We start from the raw sequence: 21,965 nt of genomic DNA, 5'->3' as shown, positions 1-21,965 counted from the left end.
ATAATTAGAAAATAAACTAAAAATAAAACCCATCAGGTTTATATAACGTGCTGAAGTTAACACAGCAAAAAAGAGTAAGAAGACTTTTCTGAGCAATACAAGTAGTGAACACTGAACTTGTTGCTTTTCCTCTGCTTCTGGTAATATAAAATAAATAAAACAGACTCATCCATCAGAGTGCACAAAAAAAAATAACATTATTTATCACCAACAGTAAAGTGTCCAGTCCCCCAAATAGCCGTGGTTGCCTGTTGATGTCCAGTGATCTCCGCTTATAGCAACACAGTTGGGGGAATGCTCCACCAAAATCTTACCTTTGTTTCTCTTTTCGCTGTCGTACGTCTTGCTGATTTTGGTGGTCATTGTAGTCCTGCACAGTGGCTTGTATGCTGGGTCCGTGGACGCAGCTTGCAACACCTCTGTTAACCCCTCGTCTTCCACTATCTTTATGGGCCTGCAGTTCATCGCTATCCCCTTGGCAAGGACATTCTTCAGCCTGTCGGTAGCACACTTGGTCATATTAGTTCAGTTCAACGAAGAGCTTTGCGATGGCTCGCTAAGTTGCTAACATTAGCTGTGACTGCACTCGCGACTGGTTGCTTTGCGTTGATGTGGTGGTTGATATGTTTGTGGTAAGCAAACTCCTTCTTACAAAGAGGGCATGTCACTCTGCCTTTGTCAATGCCGACAACTCCTCTCCGCTCCTCACCGCTTCTCACCTTGCCCTCCCAACTACAATGCTCACTCGGGTTGCCATTTGTCATGAAAAAATGAACCATAAAATCACCCGCCGATGATGCCGATCACGTGATTTTTTTACGGAAATGGGCTGATGCTGATCGGTGACTGATCGATTGGAGGGAGTGTCGATATATCGATATTTTCAATATATCGATATTTACTTTAAGCACGATATCAAAAACAACCATGTCGTTCATCTTGATATAGACTGGATTTGCGCTGTACCTCCCTCATTCTCTGCACTGTGTGTGGGGTCCTGGCCCGCCCCCCTCCGTGCATGCAAGAAAGGGAGGAGGGGTGGAGCAGAGGCCCGGCTGCTCAGTCGAAGCGACAGCATCTGCATCAGCTTCATTTGGAGGTACTTTGAATTCAGAGCATTTTCGTCACCTTAAAACCTGGCGCAAACTCCCATACGAGGAATGTGTGAAGCTGCGCAACTCTTGCCACGACACAAGGCAGCGTCCTATCACATTGCTAAGATATGGTCCCCGTTGCAGGAGTGGAAAAAAACGGCTTTAAAAACCTGCTGAAAACGATGGACTTGCGATTTCCAGCGAGCTTCGCAGTCACAATTATTTAGCACGACAAGCTCAAGCACAAATGTACCAGGAAGTTCGACAGATAGTTGCTAAGCCTGCTGCAGTTGACAGAGTGATGTTACAGGCACAAAATATGTATGTATGTATGTATGTATAGTACTTTATTAATCCCACAGCAGGGAAATTCACTTGTTACAGCAGCAAGCAAGATACGCAAGTAAAGAGTACAGTGTAAAGAAATGCATATTGACTACAACATGGTTCAGGTGGTGCAGGTGTTATAGAGCCTGACAGCGGTCGGTATGAAGGACCTGCGGAACCTCTCCTTCTTACATCGTGGGTGTAACAGTCTGCTGCTGAAGGAGCTGCTAAGGGAACCCACAGTGTCATGTGGGGGGTGAGAGGTGTTGTCCATGATGGATGTCAGCTTAGCCAACATCCTTCTCTCCCCCACAAAGGACAAACCAAAAAATACTTCTGTTCAGTTTAAAGTATTTTTGAGTTGCTGACATTTTTAAATGTCTTCTTAAACTGGGCACTCCTTCATATTTTATTCTTTTGTGCTTTTGTTATTAGCTGAGGATTTGAGCATAGCTAAAGGTTTGTTTAAAAAAAAAAAAAGATGATATTTGACTTGATTTATTTCAGAAACAGAATGGCCTACTTTATTTTCGCGGTTTTTGCATCTTGATGTGCATCTTGCATGAAGCTTTAAAACTTAAAAAAAACATCCTCATGTTAAGTATTTACAGTATCTTGATAAAACAACCTGACACGCATATTTGGCTGTGATTTTGTCTAAACTCACATTGCGGAAAAAATATCAGGACATATATTGTATATCGATATTCAACCTAAATATATGGGGATGAGTTTGGACACCCCTGAACTAAAGGTACATTTGTTTGGACAAATATAATGATGCTAATAAATATACAGTAGCTCATAAGAGTTGAATGTAAGAGCTGATATTCTAGCACCTTCCTTGGTTTTCTTGATGATAACCAAAATCACTTAAGTTCTTCCTTGAATAGCTATAGCATTGTACTGCCAGAACATTTAACTCTTATGAGCTATTTTTGTTGTCATTGTTATATTTGTCCAAACAAAGGTATTTGTAGTTGTATGGCATTAAAATGAACAAGAAACTGAAGAAACAAGGGTGGTCTAATCATTTTTTCCATGACTGTACTTAAAGCCAGCGCTCTCAACAACTGAATACGGACGTAATCTCGTGGCTATATAAAGTCCAATACCATGTGTGACTGCTTTGGCCCGGTCACAGTTGCTTGCTAGAGGTTGTTTGATTGCTGAAGTTATCCGTGTTTGCACTAAGCTGGTTTCTTTCTTGTAGATGTGACGTTCACTGCCGGATGGTACCGCTTTAAGTGCGCTAACATGTTAGACGGGTTTCCTGCAGCATACCCGTGGAATAATGTCGACACACGACTTTGGATTTATCCACTTGCCTTTGTCCATCTGTAATTTTAACAGGGAAGCCAAAGTGTCCCAAACAGGAGACCGTAGTGAGATTGGAGGGTCTTCCAGCTCAGGCTTCTCGCTTGCATTTGCCATGATGCCATTTGTCACGCCTGCGAGCTTCTAGCGTTCTTCCTCCTCAGTCAGTGGTGTCCGACACTCAGAAGCATCCGTGCGGAAACTCGCCCAGGACTTTAGTTCCGCGTGAAGCGCTTAGATCACTCTAGTAATAAATTTAATGAGAAAAATAGCATAAAATATATCCAAAATGGTACGCAAGTGGTCCGAACCGAACATGCAGAACCAAAATGGTTCAGTACGTCCATGTGAACCGTTACACCCCTAGTAGTCACAGATGTAATTCCAATGGCGTTATTAATGTCAGATATTTTTATGACACCCTTATTTTATTTACACAATTAGACTAATGTGACACAGAGAGCTCTTATTTTGAAGGCTGGAAATGTGTCGTGTGTGTTGAGAATGGCAATTGACGGTTGATACGCGCTGGGTGCAAGAATAAACGTGCCGCTCGTCTTTTTTCACTCAGAAGCGGCACGTCGTCAGTGGACGTTGTAAAATGGTCCTTACATTAAAACGGGAAAACACAACACGGTGAAAATATAAAAAATATATGCCTTAGTCGCGCACACACACACACAGCTGCAGTGCTAAATTAAGCTAACCCCGGTAGCTTCCACTCACACTCCGCAACAGAGGAGCTACGGAGCCGAATATCCAACGTCCAACGTGAAACTAACTTGGCCACAGTACACCGCGCACATGTCTGCATGGTGGTGGTGTGTTTCCTTCTTCCTGCGGGCGGCGGGAGTCGAGTGGCAGTTTTGAGGCGCATTACTGCGCCTCCCATGTTGGAGTGTGGCCCAGAGTTACGAACGTTATACGGCCACCGGCCATCGGCCCGATCTTGTGGCGGAAGCCGATATTATCCGATCTTCAAAATGCATCGGATCTGCAGCCCATCCCGATCCTGGAGATCAGACCGGGACAACCCTAATCTTAATAATTACGAGTGACATATTTAAATAAAAGAACAAAATCTTCAAAACTTTCCAAACACATCTGGACTGAACTGACAAAGCACGAGTCGTTCAATACACTAAGTCCCCAACTAACGAACACAACTGGTTCCAGACGACCGTTCTTATGTCGAATTGTTCTTAAGTAGGGGAAAAGGTAATATTACCAATGATATAGGTACTACATGTACGTGTATACATATACAGTATATGTGTATGTATGTAAATATGAGTTTAGATGCAGTAGTAATATTAAACGAGGATAATTAATGAAAAAAACAATAATAAAAGTGATATAATAATGCGTAATGATAAATGTTATTTACCTTTGAAGAGGAGTGGTCGAGCATACGTCATTGTGGAGGAGTTGGAGGAGGAGATATTGAAAAAAAAGGACAAATGGTCGTCGTCGTTAGACTCTTCTAAAAGAGGTAGTGTTCTGTGGGTGGTGTAGAATTAAGCAGGCCTATTAACTTCATAAACTTTAATCACACGCTCTGTCCGGGTTGTATAATTAAGCTTTTCATTTAGCTTTATCTCCCCAGCGTCTAACTCTTCCTGGTCCCATTAGCTCTAACGCTGCCTCTGTTGGTCCCATTAGCAGTGTCACAGTGCCCTCTACTGGTCAAGCATGTACAGTAGCAGTATAAATACTGATTGAGCGACTACAAGGCAAAATAAAATAAAATATAGACCAGTCGGCTTGTGTTCGTATCCGCAAGTGTTTGCTAGTTGGGTGTTTGTAAGTTGGGGACCTAGCGTACTTACTATTTTTTGTACTGTATCGGGACTTATGGTTCACTCATTCACATATTATATACACTCTGCTACCGTTAACTGATTTAACAAAAGAAAACGGGTAATTAAATGCAGGTGACTCGAGTACCCGATTCACTTCAGTGAGTGAGTCATAAGAACAGGAGTCAGTAAAAGGAATTGAGTTTCCCATCATGGGCTTCCAGGAAGTGACAGCAGCTAAGTGGAAAACATGGAATGTAATGAATACATTCAAAAATGAAACAATGTAAAATGTTGGTTATGGTGTTTTTTTCTCGGGTCAGAGGTCAGCATGGGGTCTGCAGTGGAGAGAACGGATGAACATGTGAGGGAGTATCTGATCTACCGGGGCTTCACCAACACGCTGAAACATCTGGACAGCGAGATGAAAGCCGACAAGGAGAAAGGCTTCAGGGTGACTGGTGCAAATCAAACCTGTTTTTGTTGTTCGTAGACGTTAATGGAAGGCTTTGATTTTGGCGGTCTTCAGGTGGACAAGATCATCGATCAGCTGCTCCAGTTCATCCAGAGCTTTGACCTGACGGGTCTGAAGGACTACTGGCTGTACTTGGACAGACGTCTTTTCTGCAGACTGGAGGACGTGTATCGATCCACCGTGAACAAACTGAGAGCCAGCCTGTATCGATACTATGTGGTCAACACCATCCAGGTAACACCGACAGCAAACAAGCTCTTGTTTGTCTTTACAATCTTTCTGTCCTCCTCACCTGCCAGAAAGCAAACTTAGAGAAGACGCAGGAGTTTTTCCAGAAGCAGTCTTTGGAGCTGCAGGGTCAGCCAGAGTGGCGTGATTGGTTTATCCTGCCATTCATCCCTGCACCCGAACACAACCCGGCCTTCGCTCCGTATTTCTCTCGGCAGTGGTCGGAGACCTTCTTGGTTTCATTGCACAACTTCCTGTCCGTGCTCTTCCAGTCCATGCATATCCTTCAGCCAAGTCAGTGGAGCTCAATTATTTCTGCCATGCCCCGACTGGCGGACAGAAATTTTTTCGCAACCCCCTCTGATTTGAAATACTATTGAGAAACTGATCAAATCTATTTATTTATCTGTACTGTACAGACGCAACTCAAAAGTGAAACCAGTGAAAATGGAGAGCAGTGAAGCATCCAAGCATATTCAAGAGTCAAATTGCATGCTGAGTATGACAAACTCATCCATGTTGGCAGGTCTGCACTAATATTGAAAGTCCTTCCTGCCGCTGACGCCCCCCCCCCAAGGGGGGCTCGCCCCACTAATTGAGAAGCACTGAGCCAAGTGCAGCTATTCGTTTTGATACAGAAACGACCACTTCCTGTACGTAGACACTGCAATCCGCCTTAAATGCATGCGTGCATAGGAGCTAAGCCACTCTCATAGCGTTAGCATGTAGCACTAATACTAAAATAAAACCAGAATGAAACACTCACTTCCAGCGTCCGCTCTCACTGGGATGCCCACATGTGCTCCTCGTTGGGCTGGCAAATTCTATTCAAACTCACAGGCGATGCCGCAACTCCATTAGCTTACTTACGTTACCTCTTGGTAGCAGTGATGTGCGGCCCGATACGGAAATATTGATACCTCCGATACCAGATATTTAAGCCCTTAAATTGATTCTCAAATCAAAATATTGATACTTTGACACGACAGTCATTAGAGGCGATGTATATCATTAACAGCAACACAGGAACTAAATTATTGAGACCTTGACTAAATGATATGTATTTCTTTTAAAATAAACAAATACATTCCTCTGATGTCTTATATTGTTTATTATATGAGATGTTATTATTTGAAATACACTACTTAAAAATTTACCGGACATGTTAGGTGAACTGTATTTGCACAAAGTATCGGTATCAGTATCAAATTGGAACATAACTCAGTCTTCGGTGTTGGTACCTACAAACACAATGTCGCTGTAGCGTGGTTAATATGCAGGTCATGTTTTGTAAATGGGCATTGTTGGTGTTCTTGTAAAGAGCTCTATGGGTGGAATACGTGTTTCCCATGACGTGCGTCGTTAGCTGCCTCATTGCTAGCTGTTTTTCTTTAGAACGCACAGAAAACAGAAAGACGTGGCGCGTTCCTGTTGGATGACGGGCAAAATAAAAAAAAAAGTGCAGTTTTCCTTTAAGAAGGCATCTTAAGCAACATCCAGAGAAGATCTTAAAGATGGATCGTCAGGTGCAACATTTAAATCAATGCTCCTAATTTCCTCTTGTTGTATTATCTCGGTTTTAGGCTCTAGTTGAGGGGTGCATTATTGTTCTGACAACACTTTTGTTGACCAGCATGTCGCAACTCGCCTGTGGGCTCCAAGCCGGTCTGCAGGATTGACATCTTTGAGCTTCAGTTGACTTTCCTTAACTGGGCTTCACCTCAGCCAGTGCTGCTGAGTTTTGATGCTGAAGTTCAGAAGACAACGACTGTACTGGAGGAGAATGAGCAGCTGCGTCAACTGGTGAGTGAGAGCATGATAAAAATGCTGTTTTTTTTTTTTTTTAAACAATGACACAACCAAACAGTTATTTTAGGATTAAAAACATCTAATGGCATAATTACAGTGTGACGGCAGTAGCTCAGTGTGTAAGGACTTGGGCTCTGGAACAGGTGGGTCCTTCCTTGGTCAGTATACAACAATCCCTCATTTATCGCGGTTAACTGGTTGCAGACCCAACTGTGATAGGTGAATTTCCGCAAAGTAGGAATCCTTCTTTATAAATTGACTTTTGTGGCAGTCTTTTTGCTCCCTCTGCTGGCTAAGCATTAGTTGGAGGATGTTTGGGTTGTTAAGTCTTTTTGTCTCACCTCTTCTCTTTTAGCTGTTCGCCCTGCAAACAGAAAGCCGAGAGCAGAAGGACACAGACGAGGCGGTGCATCTCAAGCTGCCGGCATATGTCCAGAATATGGACCGACTGGGAGACACTGAGCTGTGAGAAACTAACATCTCTGTCTTTACTCGCACTGATCGATGTTTTGAGGCTTATTTTGTCATTGACATTGCATCAGCTTGTGATTTTAGTGTTCTTTGTAACCCCAACCAGCACAGGATTGCAACAAATCTAACAAAATGTGCTTTTATTTGCATATGAAATGTTAATTTAATGTAATAAATTATTAATTAAATTATGAATTGTAAATTAATAATACATGTAAATATTAAAAGTGCAGAGCACACTTTTGAGCATTGACAGCAATGTAGCAGTCCACCCAAGATGGAACGGGCAGTTTTTAAGATGCCTGATTTTGCAGTTTTCCCCAAAAATTGCAGTGGTTTTATTCATGTTATTTTGTTTTGTTGCGATTAAATTGCGGGAGAAAGTGAAATTGTTGTGATTTCCCCTCTGTGTAATTAGAATAGGGACATTTGTTGAAGTCATTAAGATACAAATATAAACATGAACAGTATCTTACACAGAAATGTGCAAAATAGCTTTTACAGGACAGCGCTCCCTCTTTTATCGCGGGGGATAGGTTCCCAAAATAGGCCGCAATCAGTGAAATCTGCAAAGTAGCCAGCTTTATTTGTTTACAATGATTATATATGTTTTAAGGCTTTATATGTTTGAAACCTCTCACAACACACTTTATACACATTTCTCAGACAGGCATGAACATTTTCTCACATTTCGCTCTTGTTTAAAAACTCTCAAAGTTCAAATTTCGTTTGTATTTTAATGATCAATCTGCTAGGTTGAACAGAAGAAATTAAGTGACTCATGTGTATTTCACCCCTCTGACCTTGCCTCCTCCTGGCGCCGTTCGGCTGTAGCGTTTTTGTATCCTTGTTAAAACATTTTGCTCCTGCTGTCGTCGTCCTCCTCATCCTACTCCTTGTACTGAAGACTCATTTAGCTGGTTAGCTGCTTCTTCTGTTGTTTATTGGCGGTTAGCAAGCAGCTCACACAGTTAGTGAGTTTGCTAGCAACTATTGCCCACAACAGAATGAAGGAGATTGTTTGACAATGGTCTACAGCCAATCAGGACGGAGAACACAATGGGTGGGTTCTCCCTTAGCCAATAACGACTGTTGTGGTTCTGTATTTAGCCTGCTATGTCTACTGTGGGTTCCTAATATGCTCTACAGGCATGTAAACACATACTGAGACAAGTGGAGCTGCACACGTTTTCAACGTGAGTATACAACACCCTCTACTGGTAGCAGTAGGAAATACAATAACAGACACATACAACAGAGCACCGATAGGTCGCTCTAATACACACAAGGACGTGGAACACGATGTGCGTTCATGCGCTGTTAAAAAACCCCCTCCAAAATTGCACTTTAAAACATCTGCAAAACAGCGAATCCGCGAAAGGTGAACCGCAATGTAGCGAGGGAACACTGTACACCTGTATTCCTGCAAGGAAAAGACTATAAATAATACACTCCTGGTCAAAATTTTAAGACCAGTTGGAAGAATTGCAAGAATTTACATTTTGCACAGTTGGATCTTAAGGAGGTTCTAAATAGAGCTTCAAAATGTAAATAGAAGAAATGGGAGTGAGACAAGAAAATAAGCAATTTATTGCAAACAAGCATTAAGTGAAATAGGCTGTTCAGCAGCTGGTCAAAAGTTTAAGAGCACAGCCTTTAAAAGCCAAAATCTTGGCAAAAATGCGGATTCAATGTGATTTTCTGCCAGGTATTCACACTGTCATGATCTCTTGATCTCTTGGCAAAAAAGCTTTCTCTCTTTGAATGGGATTGAATCGGATTTTTGAGCTGCATAAGCAAGGCCAGTGCACCCTTAGTGCACCCTTGCTGCTGAGGTTGGATGCAGTAAGACTCAGTAAGTCATTTCAATCTTCTTCAAACAAAAAAAGTGAAGTGGCAGACACTCAAAAATGTCACCGGCCCTGAGCCGGAGGATCCGATTGGCTGTCCGTCAAGACAGGGGACCATTATCGGCCCAAATGAAGGTTGTTACTGGTGCTGAATGCAGTCCAATAACCATCATATGGCATCTGCGAGGGAAGGCTTTTAAGAAGAAAAAAACGTCTCTAAAGGATTTCTTCCGGAGGAATAAGCTCACTCTTTTAAACCATCCTGCATGTTCCCCTGATCTAAATCCAATTGAGAACATTTCAAGATTCAAGATTCAATATTCAAGAGAGTTTTATTGTCATGTGCATGGTAAAACAGCAGTAATACCATGCAATGAAAATCTTATTCTGTTCATAAAGAAGAAAGAAAGGAAGCTTTGAGGATGGATGGCCCCTCCGTGAAGCCATCTTCACCACCTGGATCAACCCACCTGCGTCCTGGAAACACACATCAAGCATGCCCAACCTTCAGGTGATTAAGACGAATTTTATTTCTGTTTTAGGGGAGTTTATTTTTTTAGCTATGGTCTTAAACTTTTGATCAGCTGATGAACAGCCTATTTCACTTGCTTGCTTGTTTACAATAAATTGCTTGCTCAATGTTCTTTTTTGCCTCACTCCCATTTCTTCTTTTTGCATTTTGAAGCTCTGCTTAGAACCTCCTTAAGATCCAACAGTGCAAAGTGTAAATCCCTGCAATTTTTAAACTGGTCTTGTGTGCATATAAATGAGGAATGATATGGAGAAATGAACATTTAACATGACTTTTACTGTTCCTGAAGACTTGTTGGTGAACAACGGTGATGATTGGGGTGGGGTGGGCGTGGTGGAAGAGCCATGCAAACGCTGTTTCATTCTGGTCCGTTACAAAGTTAACTTTCAAAAGGTTAGAGTTGTTTACTTCCTCACTTGAACTTTATTGTAAGCTTCAGCAGCAGGTCCAACCATGGCCCACCTTCCGTTCTGTTATGTCTCCCTTAAACCATTCCTCCTGCAACCTGTGTTAACTAGGAACCTTTACATTACACTCCTACTGTAACAGACTCTACCTTTTGGGGTTCTCACCTTCTTAACAAAGTTATGGCATGTGCAATTTTTTTGGATACAAAGAAGGCACAGATTCCTCTAACACTGAAAAATACGCAGTGCGCTTGAACGCCTCATGAGCGCACGGCACAGTTTTTGAAAGGAGGAAGGAAGGAAACAGAAACTGAGTTGTTTATCATTCTGTGTGTGTTCTGTGAACAAATATACCACAATCACATATAATAAAGATGATTAAAGGATTCCCTGGCTGGAATCTGTCTATATCGTCCCAACTCTTAAAGAACCACTATTCATTCTTCAGAGAGACTGAGTCACCAATGCGTGAATGCTTTGTTTGGCTATACGATAACTAGGGATGCTGCGATTGGGGTTTTATTCTGCCAGTTCTGATACGATCATCCAGGACTCAAATCGGCCAATGCTAATAGCGATACTGATCACATGGATTAATTATACATTTTTCCATTTATTTATGATACTGTAAGCGCTATTGGCTATACAATGTGGAAAAAGGATCCTTAAAATCACCTTAACTTAGACAAAAACATATTTGACTTACTTTTCAAGAGAACATATGTCGCGTGAAACTTCCAGAGGATGAGACGCCTTCTTTAAGGAGACTTTGGATGTCAGAGTACATTGGTGCAGCTCTAGCAGGACTTGAGGGAGCACTCGGCGAACCCGGTGTCTTCCACCGCTGAGAAAGGCTGGTCATCTCGTCCGATGAATTCCATTTTTGTCGGGTTTTTAGCTTAGCCTTCCGACTGTCATGCACATACGGGCGAGCTGCCGTTTGACTGATGGTCACACCGTGAGCCTCGAAAACTCCCCACACTCTGTCAAGTCTTTGTTCTTCAAATGCCGGATTAAATTAAAGCTTTTTAACGTGCTTACCCCCGCAAAGATAGTTTCCGTGGTTTGTGTTGGTAGTTCAGTTCCACACAGCAGACATTATGTTTTTCTTTTAGCACGCCTGCGCACTGTGAAGGAAAGCGGGAGGAATACGCTGTCCGAGATGTTAGTTAGGGCACGACACTACACTGCACGCATGGATCGCTGTGGGCTGCAATAGCACTAGCCACAGGTGACCGACTTTTGTGAAAGGCATTTATGCCGATCACTTGATTTTTCACGGAAATCAGCCAATACTGATCGGTGGCCGAACGATCGGAGCATCCCTAACGATAACCGAGACCGTGTACAAAAACGGAGACATTTTTTCAACAAGAATTTTTGTCGAAAACCAAATCCTTTGAAAACTGGGTCGTAAGCAAACCGAGCCTCCATTGTACTGACAAATCCGTATGGCATGTACAGTCAATAAAGGAAGAAGGTCTTCAGTCACATCCCCTCAAATCACTTATTTCATTCTTTCCCTTATTTGTCAGATTTGCAGTCATACAGGATGGTTTTAGTTAGTTTTTAGTGTTTTTTTGTGCTGGCAATTAGGTCTGTTACCATGTTCTGTCATCCAGATTGCTCAGCTTTCATTTTCCAAGTTTTTCGGTACATTAATATAAAAAAAAAAACAAACACCAACACCTCCTGCATTCACAATACGGTCCGTGCATACCCACACTGATATTCCCTTAAATGTCCCGAAGAAAGTTTCACTTCCACGACACGCTTTTTGTATCATATACAATACATAAATAGTGAATAATTCATATTTCACCACTCTTCTTGGTAGAATTGGTAGTTTATTTCAATTGTTGGTTTGGACTTTTAAACATAGCACTGTACACAAATGTTGTATACTAGGGTTGAGCTCAGGGCTTTGGGAAGGACATTTCATAAGATTCATGTTATTCTGCTTTATTCATACCAAAACCAGTTTTGATATGTTTTTGAATCATTGTTCTTCTATTCTTGGTGGTAGTAACAGTCTGGAGAGCAGGAAGACCTGGGTTCGATTCTCTCATGGGCATCTCTGTGTGGAGTTTGCATGTTCTCCCCGTGCGTGCGTGGGTTTTCTCCGGGTACTCCGGTTTCCTCCAACATCCAAAAACAAGCATGTTAGGTTAATTGGCGACTCTAAATTGTCCATAGGTATGAATGTGAGTGTGAATGGTTGTTTGTCTATATGTGCCCTGCCATTGGCTGGCCACCAGTCCAGGGTGTACCACGCCTGTCGCCCGAAGTCAGCTGGGATAGGCTCCAGCATGCCCCTGCGACCCTCAGGAGGAGAAGCGGTATAGAAAATGGATGGATGGATGTTGTGTCCACGTTTGAGTCGTCTAGTTGTTGATGTGAAGTTGTCAAGATGAAGCATGAGGAGGTAGTCGCTCCATCCACTTTGTACCGTGTACCAGAAGTACCGGCAGTAAAACATCTCCAGATCATGATGTTACCACCACCATGACTGGCAGTTGTTACAGTGTTGTTACGTTTGAAAACCACACCTTGACTCCTACAAACATGCTTCTTGTTATTGTGGACAAAGAAGTCAATCTCTGTCTGGCCTCTTGAAGACATTTGGATTGTCCGTGTGGACAGCTGTACATTTCGGTTGGGATCGAAGGTGACGCAAAAGTGTCTTCAGTGTGGACAGTGACACTACTTCAACTCCTAACTCAGCTACTTCCTCAACATCCTAACCAATTTCCTTCAATCTGAGGGCCACACTTGGGGTCTTCCTCCACTCCTCGGTCAGCTGCTGACACATCTAAGTAACTTGTACGTACTGTATGTGCTTCTTAGATCTAGGGCAGGCAGCGCAGGAGTGTGCATGCAAATAAACATTTCGGAAAAGTGTCGACTCCATGATTTACACTTGGCAGCCTTTTGTGTCTTTGCTGCAAAAACAAATCCAAGTCAGTAGTCTACATCCTGATCAAAAGTTAGTCACTGTCATGTGGAATCCCAGTGTTTGAATAGGAGTTTGAGTAGGAGTTCTTATTTATAAACACGGGTGACGAGATGAGATTTTAACATTTTGAAGAAAGTACAGTGAAAAACTGTATGAAAATATATTGCAATCTACTAATTTAATTAAGGTTACACTCTTTTGCCCGCTGTGCGTATGCTAGCGGCCCCGCCTCCACCCACCGAGACAAAGCGACTGTATGACTGACAAAAGGGCTCGCTCCGTTCATGCCGCTGTTCTATGGAACAAACGTGCCAGGGTGCTGAAACCAATGCACAGAGTGAACTCTCTTCCTGCCTGTTTGAAGGCGACAGACGAGGAAAAACAGACACGCGTGCACATGGCAATGTATTGAGGCGGGCAAAATGGTCAAGTTCATTTTCATTTATTGTGTGAATAATTAATGAAGTTATTATAGTCCCAGGCCTAGTGCACACGAGACATTTTTTTTCTGGACAAGAAATCTTGTCACGTTTTAATCTCGTGAGATCTTGTGACCCCCCCCCATTTATAAATTGAATATTTTTGTAGTTTGAACATAGAAAACCCATTTATGACCTTCTAAATATGCTTTTGAACATTATAGAGCCCTCTCGACGTGACATAGCACACCTATGGTTGCCTTTACACACCTATTACACAATAAAATAGACATAATACGAGAAAATAAGACGTGTGTGTTGCTGGAAATGTTTTCCGGTGCTAGGGGAGCTGAGAGAAAGGTGGACAGGAACGTATCACTGGGTGAACTGTAATGTACATGTAATACATAAGCATGTAATACATAGGGTACACCTACCCGTGGCGCTGTGAACAGACACGCAGACAGAACCAGGTGACACCAAAACTATAGAAACAGAAAGAATGATGTGCATGAAGTCCGTCCTCTTTTGCTTTTCAAGGCTTGTCTTGACGGACGACGAAGTGGAATTACTTTTGCGAGTCATTTTTCAGTTTAAGACATGAAATATCAGGACGATATGGAGAGTCCTGCCAATTGAAGTGCTCAGATATTTTGTTGGCTTGTCACTCGGGGTTACGTGACGGGGCGGTGACGTTATCGTTTTCAGAAAGCACCGGTTTGCTTGTCTACATGGCAACAACAAGCCGGCATTTTCAGATTTTCCCACTCTGGAAGCCGTTTTTCAAAGAAATACAGCTTCAGGGAGCCCAGAACCCCATTTCCATGTGGATGAAAGGCTGAAGCGATAAAATATTTTGCGTTTTGACCTCAAAACATTTATGTGTCCGCAACAGTCGCCCGTGTTAGCGATTGTGGTGCCGTGTTGTGAGGTCATTCAAAGCTGCTTTTGCCGTGTTGTGAGGTCATTCAAAGCTGCAATAAAAGCCTGTTGTTCCGGCGATCAAATCTGGTTCTTGTGTGTCTCACCCAACATTACAGTAACATTACTGACACCTACTGACCAGTGAAGAATACTACATATCATCACATCCCTGAATGCATCTTCTGAATGCTTTAAAAAGGAAATCAGTCAAATGGGATCCATTATTGTCCACACACTCCATGCAGATCCAGTAGCTGTGAAGTTGCAAGATGGTGTTTGGATCACGTTTACCAAGGTTGAAGTGCAAACGGAACGCTCGTTGTGTTGCGGTTACAGATTCGTTTGCTTTGATAGACGTTTCCACGATGAAAGCGCGATGCTCGCCAGTCCAATTCATGGCAGCAACCGAAAGAGAACCGAAAAACATTATTGGCATTACATGAAAAAAAATGGCATTCCATGTACTTTTCGAAAATAAAAACACTTTTTTGTTTCTTTACTTTATTTGCCTTTTATTTAACCTACAAATGTGTCACATCATTTTGCAAACCCTTTATTTGTATTTACTTCTTTTAGTCCTTTTTATGCTTTAAAATGCTTCATTTAGGAAAAAAAAAGACCAATAATAGGCAGAATTCTGTAAGGAAACTGCATGATTTATCAATTAATATGTTTCTGAAAAACAGTGATTGAGTGAAGTGCAAAGTGGCGAGGGGGTTACTGTCCTCTCTCCACTCACCTTGTCCCGACACCTTTTTTCCATCAAAATGGTGACTATAATGTTCTTTTTGGGGGCATAAATGTTTCTCTTTCTTTCCAGGTGTCAAGGAGGAAACGTTAAGTGCTTAGTAGACAAGAGACGGGACTAGCTGTTTGGGAATAATAGGTGATATAATTAGATAATAGACTTGCATGCGAGTAGACCAATCAGTTCAAGACTCGGGCGTTGGTTTATAAAGGACTTGAGGAGAACAAGAAGGCTGGTTTTCTCCTAACTTGCTGTTCTGGACAGCCACACACACACACACACACACACACACACACACACACACGCACTCCTTTCAACTAGGAAAGAACAGTGAGGCCTTTGCCCTGCAGCCTTCTCAAACGCACTGGAGCCCCTTGCTGCTCGCTAACATGACATCATATGAGAAATCACACGGAGATATGAATGATTAGAGCAGGTCATTGGTGGTAGACATGACAACACAAACCGCTTTTATGAGTGCAAGAACATCATATTTTCTAACACAGGGACTTGGTGACAAGGCAGCGGCCTGTCAGTGCTGCCAGCACGCCATCCAGGAACTTCTTCTCCACGTTGCTACCACAAGGCCGGCGCACTCCTGCAGCGAAAGCGAAGCCACTGACCTCGGCGTCTTCTCCCAGCCAGACGGCAGTCGGCAGAAAGGAGCCCGCGAGCAGTCAGGTGACAATGACGCCTATCAGTTTGCAGGACCTCCGCGTGTCAACATGTCGAATGTCTTTTCTAGTCTTCCAAGTCGAAAGATGGCGTCCACGCGAAAGCCGCCCCGGGCGGTGAAATGTCAAACCTGCAGCAGACCAGCCAACCTTCTCATTCACGCCATAAGAGAATCCAAGCTCATGAAAAAGACAGGAAGGAGCTTTTCTCCAAGCCGTCGCCAACGGTGTCTACTTGACCTTCACCAGCTTCCGTGACATTGCGTGTTCTTGAGAGTTATCTGTGTTGTCTTCAGCTCCAAGAGAAGAAGGGGGAGGCAGGAGATCTGGAGCCTTCTAACGAGATCTCTGGTGAAGCTCCCGACTCCTTGAGCGGCAGGAGTGGAGGAGGGCTGTCGTCAGAACAGCCTTTCATCAAACTCAGTCAGGAGGAATATGGAGAACATCATTCCTCCATCATGCATTGCAGGTATGTCTCCAGCACCCTTGAACCTCTTCTGCTTCCGGGGGGGGGGGGAAAAATTTTAAAAACCAAAGTAACAGAATGGGTTTAAGTGGCTGACATGCAGTATGAGACTCACAAATAGAAGTTTAAATACAATAAAACAAGTTGGTTTTCTTTAGGTTTGCCTCTTTTTCAGAAAAATGTAGAGCTGCAACAATCGATGACTCGATTGTCGATTATCCAATTAATTAACTATTTTGATTTAAAAATGTTAGAGGGGTGTCCTGATACAATATTTTCACTCCTGATCCGATTCCGATATTGCAGCCTTGACTATGTGCCAATACAGATATCAATCCAATATCAGCACAGATCATACATGCTTGTACTTGTTTAATAGCGTGGAATGTTAGAAAAGGCTTGACTATTTCTCAAACAGAGAATAATAGCCAGCAACAGTTGGGATGAGAAACAACATTTACTTGTTTATGCACTTTCTGTATAGTTTTATCAACAACAGGCATAATGTAGCAAGGCTCGCCGTGCTCAAGGAAAGGTTTAAAGCCGACATTGCTCACCACCGACAGGGGCTGCTTCTTTCTGTTGTAGCCAATGACTTTTTGCCGTCCCATGCAAGTTTCTCACGCTTTTCAAACGTGTTAGACAGTGTTGGATGTTTCAGGGAGCCATGGTGTTGCAACAATCCTTCAAATGTGTGATGAGAGCATTGTGACGAGTGGAGATGGGGTTGGGGCCCCAGAAGCAGAGGCAGGGAGCTTTAGACGTAGTTTACCACTTTAATGCAAGTGTGCAGGCAAAATCCAACAGAGTAACAGAAGGCGATGGTGCAGAAAAGGCAAACTAAGAGTCACCATGAAATAGTCCAAGAACACAATAGAAGGAGCTGGCTGGGTAGCTGGGTACAGCTGGGCTAGCCTGGCTAAAAAAACAGAAACAGGGAAAAAGCTGGCAGCGTGGTAGGTGTCCACGTGTGAGCAGGCGGCGATTTGTCAAAACCAAAGAACCAGCAGCGTCCAGCTGTAAGCAGTCAGCTTAAATGGATGGCGAGTAATCAGTAACAGGTGTGCCCAGCGTCCCCGCCTCCAGCCCGCTCAAGGTGTGACTGCAAGGGAAAAAACACAGGCCAGGAGAAGGCAGGAACTAGAGCAACATAGAGCACGAAGACAGGTCACTGACGAACGTGACAGTACCCCCCCCTTAATGGACGCCACCTGGCGGCTTACCTGGCTTCTCAGGGAACTGACTATAAAAGTCCGAGAGAAGAGTGGGGTCCAGGATGAGAGACCGGGAGATCCACGAGCGATCCTCAGGGCCGTACCCCTCCCAGTCCACTAAATACTGGAAACCCCTGCCCCTTCTTCTCACATCCAAAATGGCCTTGACCGTAAATGCTGGGTGGCCGTCAACCAACCTGGGAGGAGGAGGAGGCACCTCCAGAGGGCTAAGGGCGCTGGAGGAGACGGGCTTCAGGAGGGAGACGTGGAATGCCGGGTGTATCTTGAGGGATTCAGGGAGGCGGAGCAGGACCGAGGAGGGGTTCAGGACACGTTCAATGGGGTAAGGGCCGATGTATCTGGGTTGAAGCTTCTTAGATTCGGTGTGGAGAGGTAAGTCGCGGGATGATAGCCACACCCTTTGTCCCGGCTTGTACTCAGGAGCAATCGAGCGGTGGCGGTTGGCTAAACGCTGATTGCGTGTAGAGGTCCGTGCGAGGGCAGCTCGCGTGTTGCGCCAGGCCCGGCGAGCGCGGCGCAGGTGTGCATCAACGGAGGGGACTGCCACTTCCGACTCTAGCGAGGGGAACGCCGGGGGTTGGTATCCATAAGCCACGTGAAATGGAGAGAGGCCCGTGGCAGCGCTGATAAGGGTGTTGCGTGCATATTCGATCCATGGTAAGTTGAAGGACCAGGAGGCGGGTTGTAGATGGCAGACGCAGCAGATGGCGGCCTCCAAATCCTGGTTGGCTCGTTCAGTTTGACCATTGGTCTGGGGGTGATAGCCTGAGGACAAGCTGGGCGAGGCTCCAAGGGATTTACAGAAAGCCTTCCAGACTGCCGATGTAAATTGCGGCCCCCTGTCCGAGACCACGTCCAGGGGGATACCATGGAGTCGGAAGGCATGGGAAACAAGTAGGTCCGAAGTTTCGAGTGCTGAAGGGAGCTTGGGGAGTGCGACGAAGTGAGCCATCTTGGAGAAGCGGTCCACTATAGTGAGGATGACTGTCTTGCCGTTGGATGGGGGTAGTCCTGTAACAAAATCCAGTGCAATGTGGGACCAAGGGCGGGAGGGGATGGGAAGCGGCCGGAGAAGGCCCGCCGGGGCCTGGTGAGACGACTTGTTCCGGGCGCAAATGGGACAGGCTGCCACGAATTCCCGGACATCAGCTCGAAGGGAGGGCCACCAGAATCGCTGCGACAGGAGGAACGTGGTGCGGGAGACTCCAGGGTGGCACGCCATCTTTGACTCGTGTGCCCACTGAAGGACATCGGGGCGAAGTTCCGGGATGACAAACAGCCGGTTAGCAGGGCATCCTTCAGGAGCAGTGACTTCCTTGATAGCGTTGGCCACCTGCTTCTCAATATCCCACTGAAGGACACCAAGAATACGGGACTGTGGGATGATAAATTCCTGGCGGGGTTCCTCTGGGAGAGGAGAATGTAGTCGGGAGAGAGCGTCTGGTTTGTTGTTCAGAGAGCCCGGGCGGTAAGTCAGGGTGAAGTTAAACCGGGTGAGGAAAAGGGCCCACCGTGCCTGTCGGGGGTTGAGGCGCCGGGCCGCGCGCAGGTATGCCAGGTTCTTGTGGTCCGTGTGCACAATAAAGGGGAGCTCCGAGCCCTCCAGCCAGTGCCTCCACTCCTGCAGCGCTAAGATAACGGCCAATAACTCCCTGTTGCCAATGTCATAGTTGCGTTCCGCAGGGGTCAGGCGACGAGAGAAGAAGGCGCAGGGGTGCAGCTTCTGGTCGGTGGTCGAGCGTTGGGAGAGGACGGCCCCTACGCCTGTGTCAGAGGCGTCAACCTCGACGACAAATTGAGAAGAGGGGTTGGGGTGAATAAGCACAGGAGCAGTAGTAAATAAAGATTTTAGCTTAGTAAATGCTGAATCAGCCTCTGGGGACCATGTAAAAGGGGTTTTAACAGATGTGAGCTTCGTCAAAGGTTCTGTGACACGGCTGAAGTTTCTAATGAACCGACGATAGAAGTTGGCAAAGCCTAGGAACCTTTGAAGGAGCTTCCTTGATGTAGGAACGGGCCAATCGACCACAGCCTGAATCTTGGCCGGGTCGGGACTAAGTTGACCACGTTCCACAATGAAGCCCAGGAAGGAAACTGTAGGGGTGTGGAAAGAGCACTTCTCTGCCTTGACAAATAATTTGTTTTCTAGTAGCCTTTGGAGGACCAACCGAACGTGTTGAATGTGTTCCTCAAGTGAGGAGGAGAAAATGAGTATGTCGTCTAAATAGACAAAAATAAATCGGCCAAGCATATCCCGAAGGACATCATTTATAAAACTCTGAAAAACGGCAGGGGCGTTGGTGAGCCCAAAGGGCATGACCAAATATTTGAAATGTCCGAGGGGAGTATTAAACGCAGTTTTCCATTCATCACCCTCTCGGATGCGAACCAGATGGTAGGCGCAACGGAGATCGAGCTTGGAAAATATTTTAGCAGTATGAAGGGGGTTAAAGGCAGAGTCCAGTAATGGCAGAGGGTATTTGTTCTTAACAGTAATATCATTGAGTGAGCGGTAGTCGACACAAGGTCGTAGAGATTTGTCCTTTTTATCAACAAAAAAAAATCCAGCAGCTAATGGTGACGAGGAGGGGCGAATGAGGCCGGCCGCAAGAGAGGTGGAGATGTATTGCTCCAAGGCTTCCCTCTCAGGTTTGGAGATGTTATATAGCCGAGCGGATGGCAACGCAGCACCTGGGAGGAGTTCAATGGCGCAGTCATATGGCCGGTGAGGAGGAAGTGACTGGGCTCTCTCACTGCTAAATACCTCCCGAAGGTCGTGATAAACAGGGGGAATGGAGGAAAGGTCAATCTTTTCAGGTGGCCTTACATGCGCGGGCGAAGAGCGTGGGCATGCGGATTTAAGACAGTGAGAATGACAGAAAACACTCCAGTTAATAATGGTAGACTTAGCCCAGTCAATGTGTGGGTTGTGTTTAAGTAGCCATGTAAGCCCGAGCACAACGGGTGCCGCGCGGGAAGGAATGACGTAAAAGTGCATAGATTCAAGATGATTACCTGAGATACGGAGAAAAAGTGGAACGGTTTGGTGTGTAACGGTCGCTAGGTGGCGCCCATCAAGGGTGTGCACTACTTTGGACACAGGTAATTTAGTTACAGGAATGCTAAATTGTGTAACAAAGGACTCGTCAACAAAGCTATCATCTGCTCCGGAATCAATGAAAGTGTAAACATCTATTTGTCCGTCAGACCAGGAGAGTGTACCTGGGAGTTGTAGTCTGCCCGCCGTGTCCGATGAGGAAGTAGCGCCAGGGGGCGTGTCCATGGGAGAGCGTGGAGGGCTGGGATGGGAAGCTTGAGTACGTGGGCTGTCGGGGCGGACAGGACAGCGGGAGATGGTGTGACCATCCTGGCCGCAGTAGATGCATAGACGTAGAAGTCTACGCCGGCTCCTCTCGGCGGGTGTGAGGCGACTTCCTCCCAGCTGCATGGGCTCGTCAAACCTTGGTGCCGGAGGAGAGTCGAGAGTGGACTGGCGAGGCGGGTTCTGGTGAGCAGGGTATCCGCCATGGCCGTGTCCAGGAGTTGAGCGTCCCTTGTCCGCCTTGCGATCGTTGAGTCGCCTCTCAATGCGGATCGCCAACGCGATGAGGTCATCGAGGTTCGCAGGAGCCTCCAGAGGGATCATCTGGTCCTTGATGGTGTCGGCGAGCCCGTCGAAGAAGACGTCTAGCAGAGCAGGGGCGTTCCAGTCGCTCTCCGCCGCGAGCGCGCGGAACTCGATGGCGTAATCCATTACGCTGCGGCGTCCCTGCCGTAGGCGTAGCAGAGAGCGCGCCGCTTCGCGGCCGGGGGGGGTCCGCTGGAATACCTGTTCCATGGCTTTGGCGAAGGCGGCGTAGGATGAGCAGATGGAAGATCGGCGACTCCACTCCGCCGTGGCCCACGCTCCTGCCCTTCCGGTTAGGTGGGACGTGACGAAGGCGACCCGTGCTCGCTCGGAGCGGAAAGCTGCCGCTTGAAGCTCGAAGTGCAATTCACATTGAGTGAGGAAAGATCTTACGTCGCCAGAATCTCCGGAGAACCTTTCAGGCTTGGACAGCAGCGGGCCGCACGCAGGTGAGTTGGCGTCGGACGTGGGTGGGAGGTCGGTGGGTGTTTCTGAGTTAGCTGGTGGCGCCGTGGCTGAGGCGTCGTGTTGCAGGACAGTCAAGAGAGCGGAAAGTTGAGCCTCCAGAGCATGCATACGGGTGTCTTGTCTGTCTGACATGTCTTT

At 45.5% G+C, this 21,965-nt stretch overlaps 1 protein-coding gene across 1 annotated transcript in view; it reads left to right on the top strand.

The window, feature by feature from the left end:
* wdr91 (WD repeat domain 91) overlaps positions 1-21,965 on the top strand; it is a 35,292-nt gene that overhangs the window by 1,759 nt on the left and 11,568 nt on the right. The window contains exons 2-9 of the mRNA XM_054757146.1: positions 4,861-4,991; positions 5,067-5,246; positions 5,312-5,519; positions 6,961-7,043; positions 7,405-7,514; positions 15,863-16,037; positions 16,102-16,257; positions 16,327-16,499. Of these exons, the coding sequence (XP_054613121.1) occupies positions 4,869-4,991; positions 5,067-5,246; positions 5,312-5,519; positions 6,961-7,043; positions 7,405-7,514; positions 15,863-16,037; positions 16,102-16,257; positions 16,327-16,499 (1,208 nt within the window). The 5' untranslated portion in view covers positions 4,861-4,868. The remainder of the gene's footprint in view (positions 1-4,860; positions 4,992-5,066; positions 5,247-5,311; positions 5,520-6,960; positions 7,044-7,404; positions 7,515-15,862; positions 16,038-16,101; positions 16,258-16,326; positions 16,500-21,965) is intronic.

The sequence above is a fragment of the Dunckerocampus dactyliophorus genome, chromosome 17, assembly GCF_027744805.1.
Source record: "Dunckerocampus dactyliophorus isolate RoL2022-P2 chromosome 17, RoL_Ddac_1.1, whole genome shotgun sequence".
In the NCBI taxonomy this organism is placed as follows: domain Eukaryota; kingdom Metazoa; phylum Chordata; class Actinopteri; order Syngnathiformes; family Syngnathidae; genus Dunckerocampus; species Dunckerocampus dactyliophorus.
Note: the sequence above shows the minus strand (reverse complement) of the source record. Positions and strands in the feature narration are given on the sequence as shown.